The following is a 22,431-nucleotide window of genomic DNA, read 5'->3' as shown; positions in this document are numbered from 1 at the left end:
CATACAGTGAGTCTGTAATATGTGTGTGTTACATACTAATCATTAGATCATACAGTGAGTCTGTAATATGTGTGTGTTACATACTAATCATTAGATCATACAGTGAGTCTGTAATATGTGTGTGTTACATACTAATCATTAGATTATACGATGAGTCTGTAATGTGTGTGTGTTACATACTAATCATTAGATCATACAGTGAGTCTGTAATATGTGTGTGTTACATACTAATCATTAGATCATACAGTGAGTCTGTAATATGTGTGTGTTACATACTAATCATTAGATTATACGATGAGTCTGTAATATGTGTGTGTTACATACTAATCATTAGATCATACAGTGAGTCTGTAATATGTGTGTGTTGCATACTAATCATTAGATTATACAGTGAGTCTGTAATATGTGTGTGTTACATACTAATCATTAGATTATACAGTGAGTCTGTAATATGTGTGTGTTACATACTAATCATTAGATCATACAGTGAGTCTGTAATATGTGTGTGTTACATACTAAGAATTAGTTTATACAGTGAGTCTGTAATATGTGTGTGTTTCATACTAAGCATTAGTTTATACAGTGAGTCTGTAATATGTGTGTGTTGCATACTAAGCATTAGATCATACAGTGAGTCTGTAATATGTGTGTGTTGCATACTAAGCATTAGATCATACAGTGAGTCTGTAATATGTGTGTGTAACATACTAATCATTAGATCATACAGTGAGTCTGTAATATGTGTGTGTTACATACTAAGCATTAGTTTATACAATGAGTCTGTAATATGTGTGTGTTGCATACTAAGCATTAGATCATACAGTGAGTCTGTAATATGTGTGTGTTACATACTAATCATTAGATCATACAGTGAGTCTGTAATATGTGTGTGTTACATACTAAGCATTAGTTTATACAATGAGTCTGTAATATGTGTGTGTTGCATACTAAGCATTAGATCATACACATAGTCTGCTACTGTTATGTGTGTGGGGAGTGTCCCTGTATACCAATGGCGCTGATGAAGTTGACATAATTTGCACAAATCTGTACTTACACTTTTCTCTTATTATTTTTTTGCAGTAATCTCTTGCACCTAGGCACAGATGTTACATACCATAATCACCTATCTCATCTCTATTATATGCCTATAAGTTCTCCCACTGCTAATTAGATTGTAAACTCTGCAGAGCAAGGACTCCACATTCCGTTTATATTGTCACAGCTGTACCCAGTCAGCACTACGTAAACATACACGCATATTATACACAGATATACATATTAACACAAGTGTCACCTAGCTCTATAGGCCAGTGCTGAAGTTACTGAAATATAAACATAGATGTAAATTAAACACATATATACCTATATACATATAAACACAAGTGTCAACTACCTCTATTAACCAGTGCTGAAGTTACAGAAATATAAACAAATATGTAAATTATACACATATATACCTATATACATATAAACACAAGTGTCACCTACCTCTATTAACCAGTGCTGAAGTTACAGAAATATAAACATAGATGTAAATTATACACATATATACCTATATACATATAAACACAAGTGTCACCTAGCTCTACAGACCAGTGCTGAAGTTACAGAAATATAAACATAGATGTAAATTATACACATATATACCTATATACATATAAACACAAGTGTCACCTAGCTCTACAGACCAGTGCTGAAGTTACAGAAATATAAACACAGATGTAAATTATACACATATATACCTATATACATATAAACACAAGTGTCACCTAGCTCTACAGACCAGTGCTGAAGTTACAGAAATATAAACATAGATGTAAATTATACACATATATACCTATATACATATAAACACAAGTGTCACCTAGCTCTACAGACCAGTGCTGAAGTTACAGAAATATAAACAAATATGTAAATTATACACATATATACCTATATACATATAAACAATAGTGTCACCTAGCTCTAAAGGCCAGTGCTGAAGTTACTAAAATATAAACATAGATGTAAATTAAACACATATATACCTATATACATATAAACACAAGTGTCACCTAGCTCTATAGGCCAGTGCTGAAGTTACTGAAATATAAACATAGATGTAAATTAAACACATATATACCTATATACATATAAACACAAGTGTCACCTAGCTCTACAGACCAGTGCTGAAGTTACAGAAATATAAACACAGATGTAAATTATACACATATATACCTATATACATATAAACAAAAGTGTCACCTAGCTCTACAGACCAGTGCTGAAGTTACAGAAATATAAACATAGATGTAAATTAAACACATATATACCTATATACATATAAACACAAGTGTCACCTAGCTCTTCAGACCAGTGCTGAAGTTACAGAAATATAAACACAGATGTAAATTATACACATATATACCTATATACATATAAACAATAGTGTCACCTAGCTCTAAAGGCCAGTGCTGAAGTTACTAAAATATAAACATAGATGTAAATTATACACATATATACCTATATACATATAAACACAAGTGTCACCTAGCTCTTCAGACCAGTGCTGAAGTTACTAAAATATAAACATAGATGTAAATTATACACATATATACCTATATACATATAAACACAAGTGTCACCTAGCTCTTCAGACCAGTGCTGAAGTTACTAAAATATAAACATAGATGTAAATTATACACATATATACCTATATACATATAAACAAAAGTGTCACCTAGCTCTCCAGACCAGTGCTGAAGTTACAGAAATATAAACATAGATGTAAATTATACACATATATACCTATATACATATAAACACAAGTGTCACCTAGCTCTTCAGACCAGTGCTGAAGTTACAGAAATATAAACATAGATGTAAATTATACACATATATACCTATATACATATAAACACAAGTGTCACCTAGCTCTACAGACCAGTGCTGAAGTTACAGAAATATAAACATAGATGTAAATTATACACATATATACCTATATACATATAAACACAAGTGTCACATAGCTCTATAGGCCAGTGCTTAAGTTACAGAAATATAAACATAGATGTAAATTATACACATATATACCTATATACATATAAACACAAGTGTCACCTAGCTCTACAGACCAGTGCTGAAGTTACAGAAATATAAACATAGATGTAAATTATACACATATATACCTATATACATATAAACACAAGTGTCACCTAGCTCTACAGACCAGTGCTGAAGTTACTAAAATATAAACATAGATGTAAATTATACACATATATACCTATATACATATAAACACAAGTGTCACCTAGCTCTATAGGCCAGTGCTGAAGTTACTGAAATATAAACACAGATGTAAATTATACACATATATACCTATATACATATAAACACAAGTGTCACCTAGCTCTATAGGCCAGTGCTGAAGTTACTGAAATATAAACACAGATGTAAATTATACACATATATACCTATATACATATAAACACAAGTGTCACCTATAATATAAACATTTTACATATAAACACATTTCTTTATATATGTAAAATGTGAAAAATATAAAATTTAACAGACTCTTATTTGTGGAAATATTCTTAAAATGTGATATATAATTTTAAGGACTAGACATAAAGTCCATAGAAAAAAAGAAAGTAATTGTTTCTTTTTTGTTAAAGTGATTAAATATAAATAGGATATCTAAATTTATCTTGTGGATGCGCTATAAAGTATTATATCTGACAATGTTTGAAAATTGTATCAATATAAATATTTAATATTTAGTAATCTCTGCACGTGTCCTCTCATAAGAAACAAAAGAACTAAATTGATCTAAAAATGTATACTTTTAATTTACACAACAATACTAAAAATTACTTAAAAATTACAAGACCAAGAAAGCAAAATGCGGCTGCCTAGACATATAATGATAAAAGAAAAACAAATGCAAATGCAATTAATACAACTGATAAAAAGCACAAATGTATACTAGTGAATGAACAAATGCTATTAATATAGCTAGAACACGATACAATTAATAATGTATAAACAATTAATCGATGTGAGTCATGATAAAAGGATAAAAGTTCATTTGAGAGTCAAATGTATACAAATCTTGTTCGTTAGTGTGAGAGACATTCCGGTAACTGTGTCCGCTGGATCCGAAGTCTTCAAATGCTGTAGGACTCCCTCAGAACAGACGTATCCAGGTTATATGGGTTAGCATTATCCAGCGACGATCTACAGTGTAGATACGATATAAAATGCAGACCTCTCTTCTATAAAACACATAAAGACAGGTTACAGGAATATTTTGGCATTAGTGTGATGCAGCTAGGAAACGTTACTATCGGTACAGGCTTAGTAGCAGACACAATAGAGTAACCACGCCAAACACAGCTAACTGCCTGAATCAAAGGTGCTGATTAAACAGGTGTGTGCTTCCAAACGGAAGCGGATGTAGTTCTGAGCAACGCATTTCAAATTTCTTTTTCAAGCTCAGAGGTGGTTAAGATTGCATGCCTTATAAGCAATGCCTATCAGTGATGAACCAATCATTTAAATGGACATACTCGTTATGCCATATATGCAGGATCGATACAATTTAACGTACTGATATGATTTTTTTCCACACAAACACTCTATTAAATAAACTATATTAGAATCAGAACATCTATAAATGTCATTTATCTTAAATTCTTTTCTTGTTACAGTAGAGTGAAATGTTTTCTTTTTAGAGGCAAATTTGCATGATTTACACTTCAAACAAGGATAAAAACCCAATACTTCTTTCCCCCATAGTGTTTGGGCCTTATTGAACATACCTTTCCTCTTACTAATATATGTTGGTGCCAATATAGTTTTTAAATTTCTACTCTTTTTATATACAATTTGTGGATAATTGGGAAGAAGTGGTCCAAGTAATTCATCTGTCTTTAAAATGTACCAGTGTTTCTTAAAAATCTTTTCTAATTCATACTTATCTTGATTATATTGGGTAATATAGGGAATAAATAGCTTATTATCATTATTGATAGATGGTTTGACTTTTTGGGGCTTAAGTAGTCTATTTCTATCTAGCTCTAAAACTTCACTTTTTGCTTTCTCAATTAGCTCTACATTATAGCCTCTTTCAATAAATATAGCTTCTAATATCTTTGCTTGCTCTATATAGTCATTTTTTTCATTACAGTTTTTTTCTGATCCTCATAAATTGATTTTTTGGTATATTCTGTTTCCATTTATCCAAATGGCAGCTTGTTGCATGTATATAACTGTTAGCATCTACCTGTTTAAAGTAGGTTTTGGTACATAATTTACCCTCTTTGATAAATATGTCTAAGTCCAGAAAATGTGCTAGCTCTCTACTAACTTCATAGGTGAACTTTAATTTTTTTGTATTACTATTCATTCTTGAAACAAACCATGCTAAATCTCCACTAGAACCTTTCCAGACAATCAGTATATCGTCTATATATCTTTTATAGAGGACCAGATTTGCCCCAAGATCTACTGAGTCTAGGAAAATAAGTTCCCACAAACCCATAAATAGATTAGCATAACTTGGGGTTTGTGGGAACTTATTTTCCTGGACTCAGTAGATCTTGGGGCAAATCTGGTCCTCTATAAAAGATATATAGACGATATACTGATTGTCTGGGAAGGTTCTAGTGAAGATTTAGCATGGTTTGTTTCAATGATAATAAGTTATTTTTTCAAAGATAATAAGCTATTTATTCCCTATATTACCCAATATAATCAAGATAAGTACGAATTAGAAAAGATTTTTAAGAAACACTGGTACATTTTAAAGACAGATTAATTACTTGGACCACTTCTTCCCAATTATCCACAAGTAGAAATTTAAAAACTATATTGGCACCAACATATATTAGTAAGAGGAAAGGTATGTTCAATAAGGCCCAAACACTATAGGGGAAAGAAGTATTGGGTTTTTATCCTTGTTTGAAGTGTAAATCATGCAAGTTTGCCTCTAAAAAGAAAACATTTCACTCTACTGTAACAAGAAAAGAATTTAAGATAAATGACATTTATAGATGTTCTGATTCTAATATAGTTTATTTAATAGAGTGTTTGTGTGGAAAACAATATATTGGGGAATCAGAAAGGCCTGTAAGGGACAGAATTCGGGAACATCTCAATTCAATAGAAAATATGAATTTAGAGAGAAATCTTGAATTACCGATACCCAAACACTTCAAAATGTGCAATGGAGGGAACCTTAAATATTTTAACTATATGGTAATTGATAAGATTAAGCATAACTGGAGGGTTATGAATGTAAGAACAGAACTACTTAAGAGAGAGGCAAAGTGGATCTTCAGTTTAAATACATTATCACCAAAAGGTTTGAACTTTGATTTTGATCTAAGTTGTTTCTTAGAATCTTAAATATCTAATTATAATTAAAAACCAAGGGTTTAAGCCTAGAATGTGATCCTAGGTGTCCCCTAGACTTTTAATATGAGGCCTGTGACTCAATCTGTAATTTTTAAATATAAATTTAAGTTTCTACTCTCTATATCCCATGAACTGTTTCACTATAATCTCCTTTATATATATATTGATTATCTCACATATAAAATTTGTTTATATTTATAAATGAAGTTTATAATTATTAGCTTTTTGGTTTTTATATCCGATTTTTTTTATCCTATTTGTATTGCCCCAGTTATTATTATTATTTCTTTATTATTATTTTTTATTATTATTATTTTGTATCTATTTTTATCTACTACTTTTTGTAGAATATATATAAAATATAGATCTAAATATTTCATAAGAAGGTATTTATCTGTTAGAACATTTTTTAGAAAAACGATGTCATAAAAATTAATATCTTATTAAAAAAAATAATAACTTATTATATATGTCTATGCACGTGTCCTCTTATGTAAGATGAAATAAGATAAGATTATTAACGAAAGAAACTGTCCTTTATATTTATTGTTTATTGTTGAGATTATCCAATCATAGATCAAAAAAAGTCTCTAGTATACAATATCTTAGATTGATTGGTAAATAGCACTTTCAAGAGAAACACTTACTAACATGATGCATTCATTGTACATATGAAATAATGAATATGTTCTTCAAACCATTTGATACATCATTAAAAGGTATTACTCTAGTGGGCAGTGCTGAAGTCTCTAGTGGGCATGTCTCTAGTGGGCAGTGCTGAAGTCTCTAGTGGGCATGTCTCTAGTGGGCAGTGCTGAAGTCTCTAGTGGGCATGTCTCTAGTGGGCATGTCTCTAGTGGGCAGTGCTGAAGTCTCTAGTGGGCAGTGCTGAAGTCTCTAGTGGGCATGTCTCTAGTGGGCATGTCTTTAGTGGGAATGTCTCTAGTGGGCATGTCTTTAGTGGGAATGTCTCTAGTGGGCAGTGCTGAAGTCTCTAGTGGGCATGTCTCTAGTGGGCAGTGCTGAAGTCTCTAGTGGGCATGTCTCTAGTGGGCAGTGCTGAAGTCTCTAGTGGGCATGTCTCTAGTGGGCAGTGCTGAAGTCTCTAGTGGGCATGTCTCTAGTGGGCATGTCTCTAGTGGGCAGTGCTGAAGTCTCTAGTGGGCAGTGCTGAAGTCTCTAGTGGGCATGTCTCTAGTGGGCAGTGCTGAAGTCTCTAGTGGGCAGTGCTGAAGTCTCTAGTGGGCAGTGCTGAAGTCTCTAGTGGGCAGTGCAGAAGTCTCTAGTAAACATGTCTCTAGTGGGCAGTGCAGAAGTCTCTAGTGGGCATGTCTCTAGTGGGCAGTGCTGAAGTCTCTAGTGGGCATGTCTCTAGTGGGCAGTGCAGAAGTCTCTAGTGGGCAGTGCTGAAGTCTCTAGTGGGCATGTCTCTAGTGGGCAGTGCTGAAGTCTCTAGTGGGCAGTGCTGAAGTCTCTAGTGGGCATGTCTCTAGTGGGCAATGCTGAATCCTCTAGTAAACATGTCTCTAGTGGGCAGTGCTGAAGTCTCTAGTGGGCATGTCTCTAGTGGGCAGTGCTGAAGTGTCTAGTGAGCAGCGCTGAAGTGTCTAGTGGGCATGTCTCTAGTGGGCAGTGCTGAAGTGTCTAGTGGGCATGTCTCTAGTGGGCAGTGCTGAAGTGTCTAGTGGGCAGTGCTGAAGTGTCTAGTGGGCATTTCTCTAGTGAGCAGCGCTGAAGTGTCTAGTGGGCATGTCTCTAGTGGGCAGTGCTGAAGTGTCTAGTGGGCATGTCTCTAGTGGGCAGTGCTGAAGTGTCTAGTGGGCATGTCTCTAGTGGGCAATGCTGAATCCTCTAGTAAACATGTCTCTAGTGGGCAGTGCTGAAATGTCTAGTGGGCATGTCTCTAGTGGGCAGTGCTGAAGTCTCTAGTGGGCAGTGCTGAAGTCTCTAGTGGGCATGTCTCTAGTGGGAATGTCTCTAGTGGGCAGTGCTGAAGTATCTAGTGGGCATGTCTCTATTGGGCATGTCTCTAGTGGGCAGTGCTGAAGTCTCTAGTGGGCATTTCTCTAGTGGGCATGTCTCTAGTGGGCAGTGCTGAAGTGTCTAGTGGGCATGTCTCTAGTGGGCAATGTAGAAGTCTCTAGTAGGTAGTGCTGAAGTCTCTAGTGGGCATGTGTCTAGTGGGCAATGCTGAATCCTCTAGTAAACATGTCTCTAGTGGGCAGTGCTGAAGTCTCTAGTGGGCATGTCTCTAGTGGGCAGTGCTGAATTGTCTAGTGGGCATGTCTCTAGTGGGCATGTCTCTAGTGGGCAGTGCTGAAGTGTCTAGTGGGCATGTCTCTAGTGGGCAGTGCTGAAGTGTCTAGTGGGCATGTCTCTAGTGGGCAGTGCTGAAGTGTCTAGTGGGCAGTGCTGAAGTGTCTAGTGGGCATTTCTCTAGTGAGCAGCGCTGACGTGTCTAGTGGGCATGTCTCTAGTGGGCAGTGCTGAAGTGTCTAGTGGGCATGTCTCTAGTGGGCAGTGCTGAAGTGTTTAGTGGGCATGTCTCTAGTGGGCAGTGCTGAAGTCTCTAGTGGGCATGTCTTTAGTGGGAATGTCTCTAGTGGGCATGTCTTTAGTGGGAATGTCTCTAGTGGGCAGTGCTGAAGTCTCTAGTGGGCATGTCTCTAGTGGGCATGTGTCTAGTGGGCAATGCTGAATCCTCTAGTAAACATGTCTCTAGTGGGCAGTGCTGAAATGTCTAGTGGGCATGTCTCTAGTGGACAGTGCTGAAGTCTCTAGTGGGCAGTGCTGAAGTCTCTAGTGGGCATGTCTCTAGTGGGCAGTGCTGAAGTCTCTAGTGGGCATGTCTCTAGTGGGCAGTGCTGAAGTCTCTAGTGGGCATGTCTAGTGGGCAGTGCTGAAGTGTCTAGTGGGCATGTCTCTAGTGGGCAGTGCTGAAGTGTCTAGTGGGCATGTCTCTAGTGGGCAGTGCTGAAGTGTCTAGTGGGCAGTGCTGAAGTCTCTAGTGGGCAGTGCTGAAGTCTCTAGTGGGCATGTCTCTAGTGGGCAGTGCTGAAGTGTCTAGTGGGCATGTTTCTAGTGGGCAGTGCTGAAGTCTCTAGTGGGCATGTCTCTAGTGGGCAGTGCTGAAGTGTCTAGTGGGCATGTCTCTAGTGGGTAGTGCTGAAGTGTCTAGTGGGCATGTCTCTAGTGGGTAGTGCTGAAGTCTCTAGTGGGCATATGTTACTTCTTCAATCTCTGGATTCACAGCCATGTGATGTCGTTGTCGCGGTGTCATTTGTCCGAATGTAGAGCGTCCCGCAGCTGTAGCGCTCCTACTTCCCCAAGCTGTGTACAGTGCGCATGCGCCGCTGCTGCTCAGTGCTGGCAGAGACGGGAGGGGAAGATACAGCCGGAGAGAGAGAGAGACAGCCGGGGACTGACTCAGAGAGACAGCGGAGGTTGTGAGAGGGACACGGGCAGAGACTGGCACAGGGAGACAGAGATAATAACCAGAGACAGATACTGTCACACAGAGGGGAAGTGCCAGGGGGTGACAGTGACACATGGGCAGGGCCAGCTCTGCTGCAGATCACATCTGGGCACATGTCTGCAGCACCATCCGCCGGGACAGCACAGAGGTGAGTGGTGTAGGACGGTCTGTTTACCCTGGGAACAATGTATTTATCAGAGAGGGGCTGTACTAAAGATAGGGGGGCTGTACTGATGATAGGGGGCCTGTACTGAAGATAGGGGGCCTGTACTGAAGATAGGGGGTCTGTACTAAAGATAGGGGGGCTGTACTGATTAGAGGGGCTGTACTAAAGATAGGGGGTCTGTACTAAAGATAGGGGGGCTGGACTGATGATAGAGGTCTGTACTGAATATAGGGGGTCTGTACTAAAGATAGGGGGTCTGCACTGATGATAGAGGTCTGTACTGAATATAGAGGGGCTGTACTAAAGATAGGGGGTTTGTACTAAAGATAGGGGGTCTGTACTAAAGATAGGGGGGCTGTACTAAAGATTGGGGGGCTGTACTGATGAGAGGGGCTGTACTAAAGATACGGGGTCTGTACTAAAGATAAGGGGTCTGTACTAAAGATAGGGGGGCTGCACTGATGATAGAGGTCTGTACTGAATATAGGGGGTCTATACTAAAGATAGGGGGTCTGCACTGATGATAGAGGTCTGTACTGAATATAGAGGGGCTGTACTAAAGATAGGGGGTTTGTACTAAAGATAGGGGGTCTGTACTAAAGATAGGGGTCTGTACTAAAGATAGGGGGGCTGTACTAAAGATAGGGGGGCTGTACTGATTAGAGGGGCTGTACTAAAGATATGGGGTCTGTACTAAAGATAGGGGGTCTGTACTAAAGATAGGGGGTATGTACTGATGAGAGGGGCTGTACTAAAGATAGGGGGTCTGTACTAAAGATACGGGGTCTGTACTAAAGATAGGAGGTCTGTACTAAAGATAGGGGGGCTGTACTAAAGATAGGGGGGCTGTACTGATTATAGAGGTCTGTACTAAAGATAGGGGGTCTGTACTAAAGATAGAGGGGCTGTACTAAAGATAGGGGGTTTGTACTAAAGATAGGGGGTCTGTACTAAAGATAGGGGGGCTGTACTGATGATAGAGGTCTGTACTAAAGATAGGGGGTCTGTACTAAAGATAGGGGGTCTGTACTGATTAGAAGGGCTGTACTAAAGATAGGGGGTCTGTACTAAAGATAGGGGGGCTGGACTGATGATAGAGGTCTGTACTAAAGATAGAGGGGCTGTACTGATTAGAGGGGCTGTACTAAAGATAGGGGGTCTGTACTAAAGATAGGGGGGCTGTACTGATGATAGAGGTCTGTACTAAAGATAGGGGGTCTGTACTGAGGAGAGGGTCTGTACTAAATATAGGGGGGCTGTACTAAAGATAGGGGGTCTGTACTGATTAGGGGGTCTGTACTAAAGATAGGGGGTCTGTACTAAAGATATGGGGTCTGTACTAAAGATAGGGGGTCTGTACTGATTAGAGGGGCTGTACTAAAGATAGGGGGTCTGTACTGATGAGAGGGGCTGTACTAAAGATAGGGGGTTTGTACTGATGAGAGGGGCTGTACTAAAGATAGGGGGTCTGTACTAAAGATAGGGGGTCTGTACTGATGAGAGGGGCTGTACTAAAGATAGGGGGTCTGTACTGATGAGAGGGGCTGTACTAAAGATAGGGGGTCTGTACTAAATATAGGGGGTCTGTACTGATGAGAGGGGCTGTACTAAAGATAGGGGATCTGTACTGATGAGAGGGGCTGTACTAAAGATAGGGGGTCTGTACTGATGAGAGGGGCTGCACTAAAGATACGGGGTCTGTACCGATGAGAGGGGCTGTACTAAATATAGGGGGTCTGTACAGATGAGAGGGGCTGTACTAAAGATAGGGGATCTGTACTGATGAGAGGGGCTGTACTAAATATAGGGGGTCTGTACTGATGAGAGGGGCTGTACTAAAGATAGGGGATCTGTACTGATGAGAGGGGCTGTACTAAAGATAGGGGGTCTGTACTGATGAAAGAGGTCTGTACTGATGTGAGAGGTCTGTACTAAATATAGGGGGTATGTACTAAAGATAGGGGGTCTGTACTAAATATAGGGGGTCTGTACTAAAGATAGGGGGTCTGTACTAATTATGGGGGTCTGTACTGATGAGAGAGCTCTGTACTAAAGATAGGGGGTCTGTACTTATGATAGAGAGGTCTGTACTGATGAGAGAGAGTTCTGTACTGATGAGAGGGGCTGTACTAAAGATAGAGGGTCTGTACTAAAGATAGGGGGTCTGTACTGATGAGAGGGGCTGCACTAAAGATAGGGGGTCTGTACCGATGAGAGGGGCTGTACTGAAGATGGGGGTCTGTACTGATGAGAGGGGCTGTACTAAAGATAGGGGGTCTGTAGTAAAGATAGGGGGGTCTGTACTGATGAGAGGGGCTGTACTAAAGATAGGGGGTCTGTACTGATGAGAGAGGTCTGTACTAAAGATAGGGGGTCTGTATTGATGTGAGAGAGGTCTGTACTAAAGATGGGGGGGTCTGTACTGATGATAGAGTTCTGTACCGATGAGAGAGAGTCTGTACTGATGAGAGAGGTCTGTACTGATGAGAGAGAGGTCTGTACTGATGAGAGAGCGGTCTGTACTGATGAGAGAGGTCTGTACTGATGAGAGAGAGGTGTACTGATGAGAGAGTGGTCTGTACTGATGAGAGGGTCTGTACTGATGAAAGGGGTCTGTACTGATGAGAGAGGTCTGTACTGATGAGAGAGAGGTCTGCACTGAGGGAGAGAGGTCTGTACTGATGAGAGAGGTCTGTACTGATGAGAGAGAGTCTGTACTGATGAGAGAGAGGTCTGCACTGAGAGAGAGGTCTGTACTGATGAGAGAGAGGTCTGTACTAATGAGAAAGAGGTCTGCACTAATGAGAAAGAGGTCTGCACTGAGAGAGAGAGGTCTGTACTGATGAGAGAGTTCTGTACTGATGAGAGAGGTCTTCACTGAGAGAGAGGTCTGTACTGATGAGAGTCTGTACTGATGAGAGAGAGGTCTGCACTGGATGTTATAAAGAGACGGTCTGTATGTTACAGAGTACGGTTCAGCATCCAGGAGTGACGGTCTGTTCCATGGACACAGAGTCTACATTTGGGACATTATTTATTCATACAGGGAGGCTATGTGGGAAGTGCTAGGTATATAAGGGGTCTGCACTAATTAACTGGAATGTTTCCTAGGACTATGAAGCTAACGGAAGATGAGTGCACACTGTGTGAAGCGCAGCTCCACTCCAGATGAGTGGGCATGCCTTGAAGAGGATCTGTTCTGAGGTCTTGTTTACACTGGATAAGGGGATCTTGGTTGCTAAGAGCATTGGATTTCTACTGATGGCTATATCACATGGATACAAGGCTTGTGTGGTCTGAAGGATTGTGAGTCTGTACTCCGAGAGGCATCAATGCCCTAGGATGCTGGGCTTGCACTCTGTATACCTGTAGGTGAGCCATTCACTGAGTGGTAGCGCACACTCACAAAAGACAACACGGGAGCACAGTGAGTGTTTGGCTCCAACCTATCATGGAGCCCTGGAGACAGTGTGCCCTATGGCTCATCCGATGTAAGGTCCTTCCTCATAACCACCGTGTCACCTGGGACACAGCACAGGTGTTTGACCTGGCACAGACCCTCCGAGATGGGGTACTTCTTTGCCAGCTGCTTAAAAACCTGAAGCCAGCATCTATCAACTTCAAAGACATCAACCTGCGGCCACAGATGTCTCAGGTCAGTGAAAACCAATTTATACCATGTGCGCACATGCACCAGTGATAATATGCCTGCTAACATTCATGTACAGACACCGTGTAGCCACTACATACTTTATACTTACTCCACATGTACTATGTGCAAACACAGATCGCAAAAGGTCAGTGCTTCTATCTGTCTGTCTGTCTAAAATATGCAATGATAAATGCACGCTTGGTAACAGTATAATGACAATATATGCAAGACAGAATATCTGTATGACTGTATATATCCCTCATATAGGGTCAGATTACAAGTGGTGTGCTATTTAGTGCTTTGCTCAAGTGTTAAATTCGCTAGAAGTAATTTTTTTGTGTGCATCAGGTAGCACGCATATTACAATTTGAAAGCAAAGTGTTTGTGCGCGAGCGAAACCTGACACACTAACCAAAGGACTTTGTGATATTGCAACCGCATTAAGGTATTCTCCCCATAGAAGTCAAAGGAGAGCGCGGAAGAAGAAAATCTGACACCTATTGCTCGTGCGCTAACCCGACAAGAGTTATAATTATTTCACATTCCAATGTTGTTTACTTGAAAAACAATGTTATTTTTTATTGTAAATACATATTTCTATATATATCTGTATATACCTATACCTGTGTATATATATTCCTATAAATATAAAGGTATTGATATGTATTTTACATTAAGATTATGAGATATATATATCTCATATTTTTTTCGATGTTAAGAACATAGAAATGTAAAATATGCGTATTGTGTTTCGCGTTTTGCAATTTAGGTCTAAAGCGGTGTCCAGTTAGATCACATTTAGAACTGCCAAACTCAATGCGCGTTATTGAATTATTAAATATAAAATATTATTACAACATTTTTTTTTTTACATACTATAAATATATATATATTCTATGGATTATTTAGATTTTTTTACAGTGTTTAATAATATTTAGTAATTATTATTAATATTTTATATTTAATAAATCAATAATGTGCTTTAAAGTTAGCAATTTTTCATGTGCGCTAACCCTACTCTGCGTTAGGCTTAAATCGCAAAATGAAAAGCGTGATATACACACAGACGCACACAGACACACACATATATATATATATATATATACAGAATATAGTCCAAAGAGAGCACTCGCCGTAATTCAAAGTGAATCTTTCAATCCAGTATGTGAACGTTTTCGGGGAGTGACCCCGTCATTAGACAAGTTTTTCTTTTTCACTTGTCTGATGATGGGGTCACTCCCCAAAAACGTTCACATACTGGTTTAAAAGATTCACTTTGATTTATGGCGAGTGCTCTCTTTGGACTATTTTCTGTGTATATATTCTTCTTTTTTTTTTTTACCTGCAGCTGGGCAGTAGCTGAGTATAACTTTTTACACAGAACTTACTCTGCTGAGCTGAGGAAATTGTGAGGTAAAATATCTTCCTTTTTTACATAGAGATGCTCAGGTGATATTTTCCTGTCAGCTTTTTATAGTTATACTGCATCAGTTTCAAGTGATTTAGCATATGAGTATTATGTCCCTTTAGTATCAAGTGATTTAGCATATGAGTATTATGTCCTTTTAGTATCAAGTGATTTAGCATATGAGTATTATGTCCCTTTAGCATCAAGTGATTTAGCGTATGAGTATTATGTCCCTTTGGTATCAAGTGATTTAGCATATGAGTATTATGTCCCTTTAGTATCAAGTGATTTAGCATATGAGTATTATGTCCCTTTAGTATCAAGTGATTTAGCATATGAGTATTATGTCCCTTTAGTATCAAGTGATTTAGCATATGAGTATTATGTCCCTTTAGTATCAAGTGATTTAGCCTATGAGTATTATGTCCCTTTAAGTAAACATAATAGCAACACATCCATTTATCGTTTCTTAACTATTGATTTCATCCCAAAATCATCTGATTATAATAGACTGGCAAGATTACGACATCGTGAGACCTTCTGGATTTTTAAGATGAAAACCTTGCATCCTTTAGGTCTTAATTCCAATCTTGATCTGGCAGCCTTTAACCCCTTAATGACCACAGCACTTTTCCATTTTCTGTCCGTTTGGGACCAAGGCTATTTTTACATTTCTGCGGTGTTTGTATTTAGCTGTAGTTTTCTTCTTACTCATTTACTTTACCCACACATATTATATACCGTTTTTCTCGCCATTAAATGGACTTTATAAAGATACCATTATTTTCATCATATCTTATAATTTACTATAAAAAAATTATAAAATATGAGGAAAAAATTGAAAAAAAAAACTTTTTCTAACTTTGACCCCAAAATCTGTTACACATCTACAACCACCAAAAAACAACCATGCTAAATAGTTACTAAATTTTGTCCTGAGTTTAGAAATACCCAATGTTTACATGTTCTTTGCTTTTTTTTTGCAAGTTATAGGGCAATAAGTACAAGTAGCACTTTGCTATTTCCAAACCATTTTTTTCAAAATTAGCGCTAGTTACATTGGAACGCTGATATCTGTCAGGAATCCCTGAATGTCCCTTGACATGTATATATTTTTTTTAGAAGACATCCCAATGTATTGATCTAGGCCCATTTTGGTATATTTCATGCCACCATTTCACCGCTAAATGCGATCAAATAAATAAAAATCGTTCACCTTTTCGCAAATTTTTTCATAAACTTTAGGATTCTCACTGAAATTGTTTACAAACAGCTTGTGCAATTATGGCATAAATGGTTGTAAATGCTTCTATGGGATCCCCTTTACACGTGTATTATGCCCAGCAGTGAAGGGGTTAATTAGGGAGCATGTAGGGAGCTTGTAGGGTTAATTTTAGCTTTAGTGTAGTGCAGTAGATAACCCCAAGTATTGCTCTAGGCCCATTTTGGTATATTTAATGCCACCATTTCACCGCCAAATGCGATCAAATAAAAAAACAAACATTACATTTTTCACAATTTTAGGTTTCTCGCTGAAATTATTTACAAACAGCTTGTGCAATTACGGCATAAATGGTTGTAAATGCTTCTCTGGGATCCACTTTGTTCAGAAATAGCAGACATATATGGCTTTGGCGTTGCTTTTTGGTAATTAGAAGGCCGCTATATACCGCTGCGCATCACACGTGTATTATGTCTAGCAGTGAAGGGGTTAATTAGGGAGCTTGCAGGGTTAATTTTAGCTTTAGTGTAGAGATCAGCCTCCCACCTGACACATCTCACACCTCACACCTGATCCCTCCCAAACAACTCTCGTCCCTCCTCCACCCCACAATTGTCCCCGCCATCTTAAGTACTGGCAGAAAGTCTGCCAGTACTAAAATAAAAGGTATCTTTTTTTTATTTTTTTATTTTTTAGCATATTTACATATGCTGCTGTGTATTATCATCCCCCTTAGCCCCCAAACTCCCTAATCCCCCCAAACAGCTCTCTAACCCCCCCCCCCCTCTACATTATTGGGAGCCATCTTGGGTACTAGCAGCTGTCTGCCAGTACCCAGTTTACAAAAAAATATTGTTTTTTAAATTTTTTTACAGTGTAGCTTCCCCCCCCAAGACCAACCCCCACCGCCTCCCAGATCACTTAGATTGGGAATTTATTAATTTATTTTCCCCTCTCTACCACTTAATTTACAAAAATTGTTCCATAGTGTAATGGTTCCCACCCGCTCCCTCCCCGTGCACGTGCCTACCCGCCACCCCCCGTGCACGCGCGCGTCCTTGCGCGCCCTGGCTACCCCGCCCACGATCCCGCCCACCTCTACCGACAAGAAGCCATCGATGGCCACCCACCCGCCTCCCACATTGGCTTCTCTCTGCACCGGAGAGGTAAGAAGGGTTATTGCAGGATGCCTCGGTTTCAAGGCATTACTGCTATAACCGGAAAGCGGCTGGAAGCGATCACAATATCTTCCACCGCTTTTCAAGACTGACTGCGTATGCCCTCGGTCATTAACTGTCTTTTTTTTAGGGCGTACGGCGTCGGCCATTAAGGGGTTAATTAATCTTTATTCCAGTTATCCCTTTTAGTAGCACCAATAACTATGTCGTGATCTAGTTATGTACAGGTACTGTGTTCACAATACTTTTTAGTCTCCCACTTCCCTTGCTCCTTGTCCTGTGTAACGTAACAGGGTACGGACCAATACACTATAAAAATCCCACATTAGGTTTCATTCTCCAAGTAAATAAATCCCACATTAGATTCATCCTCCTAGTGAAACAATAGATTACCCATTATCAACACCTTTTGAAATTAGGCAATCAATTTTACATAGACAAGGACATTATAGTTTTACAAACTTCAAACAGAATTTATTTTCAACAGTTTTTGAACACATTGATTTTATTTTAGCATATCTATATTGTAGATGCACAACCTGCATTTGTGTTCTTTCATCTATATGACAATTCGATCCATTGATCTAAATATATTTGTTAGGTATAAGAATGATCAACTTCTGCAGGACAACATAGCCCAGTTATAAGAGATGATGGCCCTGTAATTGGTGAACATCAGTTTTTAAATGTGCACATTTATTATTAATATACCAGCAGAGAAAGATGAAGGCTCTCTCAGTGATGTCACAAAGAATTTTTTTTTCTCAGTCTGTGTATTTTGGCCTGTCCAGCGGGATCTTCTATTAGGAGGGACACTATCAGAGAATGATAACAAACACACACATTAAACTGTATGATGTCAGATTTTCAGCCCCTCTTTTTTCACACAATTGGGTATTATTACGAAAAAACACAATGATTCACACAACACTATACTTACATACTCATTCACACAGTGCAACTACATTATGAAAGACAATGGTCGCTGTTTTTAAGGTTTGTCTATTTGTGTTTTTTTAACATTTTCTAAGTATGCAATTTTTTTTGAGAAATCAAATGAATACACCACTCATTTTCATTGGTGTTACGATTGTCCATCTCTTTTTAGATTTTCCTAATGTATTTAACAGTAGTTTTTATAATGCGATTATAATCCTATTGCGCTATTATTGTATACGATTGTTTCTACTAGTGTTGAAAAGGCGACACTTAATACAATGTAACATCCATACTATCTGGACTATGTATACTCCCATTGGTCCTTTTAACTTGACAACTTCCTGTTATATCATTACATGTGTATTTAATAATGCTTATGAAGCAAGCTTGTATCCATTTTTTGCATTTGCCTTAGGAAACGACCACTGAGCGGTCGAGAAACGCGTTTCAGCAAAAAAGATATTAAAGAGTTTGTTTTAATAACATTCTGGAAGTAGTTTTTATATGCTGACTTAGATTCAGCTTACCATCTTTCCAATCGGTAAAAAAACCCCGGTCTGGATGGGTGTGAAACAAGAGACAGTTCCCGTATCTACAGCAATCCTCAGCTAAGGAACAGCTGACAGTATACTAGCCGCTGTATTAAGTGCAGCAATCCCCGTAATACACTATGAGGCGTCCTTTTCTTTTTTCTCCATATATATATATATATATATATATATATACACACACACATATGTATATATACACACACATACACACACATATATATTATATACACAGTCACACACACACTCGCGCATACATATATATATACACACACACATATGTATATATACACACACATACACACACATATATATTATATACACAGTCACACACACACTCGCGCATACATATATATATACACATACACACACTCGCACATATATATATTCATATATATACACACACACATGTGAGGTAATCAGTATCAGTTGCTGTTGGTGAAGGAGTATGGAGAACTTCATATGGTTTAGTAATTTTATGTATGTGTTTTTTTTATTTAGTAATTTTTATTGAGGTTAAAATAGCATGTACACAACAGTCTCATCAATAGGTAAAACTTCACAAGATACATTCTACTGACATGACATGACACTTAAACGCCTCATTTTTTGAGTCTAATAGATTCACAAAGTCCTCAGACTAACAGGTCCAGTCAAGGGACCAGAAATTAAACAAAGCATTTGAGGACATGTTAACAGAAATAATAGTACAATTCGCAGTTTCAGCATATATGGAATAATACAAATTATGGAATGGACATACAGTATCCAAATAAAACAGACCTCAGTTTCTATTCTAAATCTATTATCTGTTAACACTGAACTTGTATTAAAACGTATGGATTATTAGGACTATTATCTTAAATAAACTATAGGGAAGCAGGAGATTATAAACAAAGTTTAATTACCCGTTTTGAAGCCCCGAGAGACGTTCTTGGGAAATACAGGAAAAGACTAGGTCATGGCTCTACGGGTTGGACAGAGACTACTGAACTCTGTCGAGAGATATGCGGGGAAGAAAGAAATGATCCCTAACCGCACAGAGGTGGTGGTGGGGGGCGGAGGGTAGGCCGCAAATAGCATACCGCTCTATTGTTATTGTACATATCTAACAGCTTTAGTATTCATCTTAAGTGGCTGCTTCAAGCCTGTGTGAAAGCTATGTTATATACAGTATGTTCAAACTACACTAGAAAACAGAATATTAGTGAAGCAACTAACAATATTTGAAGCTGAGTATAGGGAAGTAGTTAAAGGAGACTCACAGTTCTGTGAGGTGAAAGCTGAACGTATTAAGTTAACTTACTATTTACAACTATTGGTAAGAAATCCCAGTTAGGTCTACTCATAAAAGAGAACAAGACCCTGTTAAACAGTACTGAGTCTAAATGGATGCTGGGAGAACTGGATACATATAATTAGAATCCTTAACCATAAACATAAAATCAACACAGTCTGCAGAAATTCTAAGATAAACGGGCTCTAGCATATATTGCCTGTCAATGAGACATTACCCCAATTTATGCTTGTCTGGTCTCTAAACAGTATACACAAAAAACGGCAAAAAATGTAGTACATATAGCAAGGCAGATCTCCCTTGTGTTACCATAGGCTGTTAAGCAGGGGACATAACATAAAAAATAGGGAGTAGTTCTCTTACATGAGTCTATGAGTATTGTCCACAGAAGTAGCCCTGATTAGATTAGTATATATATATCTGAGAGGATCGGGTAGGCAAGTATCTTGGGCCCCAGGATTAAGTCCTCAACCATATAAGCATATATCTTGAGTAAGTGAGGGAGGCCAGAGAGCAGGTTCATATATCAGGCCCAGGGCCTTCATAGTGAGCCGCAACAAGTGGCAATAAGAACAAGAGGTTATTTGGGGGCATAACAGTATATACTTAGAAGGAGTGTCGTGTCCACAGCAGATCCCGCAGACACCAGCATACCCTTAAGGGCACAGTCCCTCATTTAACCTATGCCAGTTCGAGGACCCTGGGGAACATGTCGCCATACCGAGAGCCCAAACAAACGCACAGCAGAGTGGCAGCACTGTAGTTCTGGAGAATGGAGAGAAAGAGCCCACCTGCTACTGTAGCTTGCCTCTGGAGCCACCACCACCCGTGCAGACTTCGCCACAGGTTCTTCTCCGGTCAATTCAGGGACCGCAGCAGCGGCTCCTCTCTGAGCTGCTTCCTCCTCTGACAGAAGACGGCGAGATGGAATCTCCTGGGTAACACCCACGTGTATGTCGGGTGCCACCGCCGCAGGCCTGTAGGTCTCGGTATTGTCTTCTTCCGCATCCCGGCGGGTAACGGCTAGAACAAGTTGGTCCATCCTGCTCAAAAGTTTACAGTTATATTCCTCAAACAGGGCTAGGATAGTCTTTCAGGCTTCGGCATGATCCTACCACTTCGCAGCTAGGCCGCAGCAAGCTTCTCTGGCCGTGGTCTGCTATAGCGCTCCTGAGTCCTCCCCAAATCTCCGTAGCAGGCTCATAGATAGGGGTTTAGCGTGGATCTCCCACAATTCACATAGCGTTAGGTGAAAGAGCCCCTAAAATCATTCTTGAGGCCGGGAGCTACTGTAGTGTGCGTCCAGCTCCTTCGGCGGCTAGCTCCTCCCCCCCTTTATGTATGTGTTTAAGTGCAGTTTCTTTTTAAATGATGTGACGATACCAAATACATCATCAGACACCTTATGTGAGATCTGTCTGCTAGAGAGCGGATAGAACATAATTAGCTGGTTGTTTTCGTTAGAATGTAGTGAGAATATAAAATATCACCACCAGTAATGCTCATGCTGACCAAATGAAGAATAACATGTATTGCTGTTTAGTTGTTACAGCATAGTGAGATATTAAAGGGACAGTCTAGTCTGATTCTTACAGAGCATTCAGTTTTAAATAACTGTCCAATTTACTTGTATTATCTGATTTGCATCGTTCTTTTAGAATCCTTTGTTAAAAGGCATAGCTAGGTAGACTCAGGAGCGCAATGCACTACTTGGATCTAGCTGCTGATTGGTGACTACACATGTATGCCTCTTGTCATTGGCTCACCTGATGTGATTATCTAGCTTCCAGTAGTGCACTGCCGCTCCTTCAACAAAGGATACCAAGAGAATTAAGCTAATTTGAAAATACAAGTAAAGTTGTTTAAAATTGTATATTCCATCTGAATCATACTTTTTTTTTCTTGTCCCTTTAAGGGTTGTACCGTGTTGTATCTTTGTATTACTGTAATCTGAATGCTAAGTAACTGTGCTATCCGGAGGAGGAATACAACTGAAATGCTCTGCGTATAACGCACAATGCCCGAGAGAAACCTAAAACTCTAATGAATTGGCTCCAACGTATAACATGAACTGGAAGATGTATTTAGGTAGCAGTGTAACAAACCTAAGGCTTAAAGGACCATAAAACATTTTAAGTTCTGTG

General features: G+C 39.0%; 1 protein-coding gene across 4 annotated transcripts in view; it reads left to right on the top strand.

The window, feature by feature from the left end:
• The first annotated feature begins 9,663 nt into the window (after positions 1-9,663).
• The window catches only part of VAV3 (vav guanine nucleotide exchange factor 3), a 300,764-nt gene continuing 287,996 nt past the window's right edge, over positions 9,664-22,431 (top strand). For 2 of the 4 annotated variants that reach the window (XM_053693784.1, XM_053693783.1), the window contains exons 1-2: positions 9,668-10,025; positions 13,155-13,698. In XM_053693784.1, the coding sequence (XP_053549759.1) occupies positions 13,495-13,698 (204 nt within the window). In that variant the 5' untranslated portion in view covers positions 9,668-10,025; positions 13,155-13,494. Of the gene's footprint in view, positions 10,026-13,154; positions 13,699-22,431 lie in introns of all 4 variants that reach the window. The other 2 variants (XM_053693780.1, XM_053693781.1) reach the window with 2 other exon arrangements.

The sequence above is a fragment of the Bombina bombina genome, chromosome 10, assembly GCF_027579735.1.
Source record: "Bombina bombina isolate aBomBom1 chromosome 10, aBomBom1.pri, whole genome shotgun sequence".
Classification (NCBI taxonomy): Eukaryota; Metazoa; Chordata; class Amphibia; order Anura; family Bombinatoridae; genus Bombina; species Bombina bombina.
The sequence above is the reverse complement of the archived record's forward strand: the minus strand, read 5'-3'. Positions and strand labels throughout refer to the sequence as shown.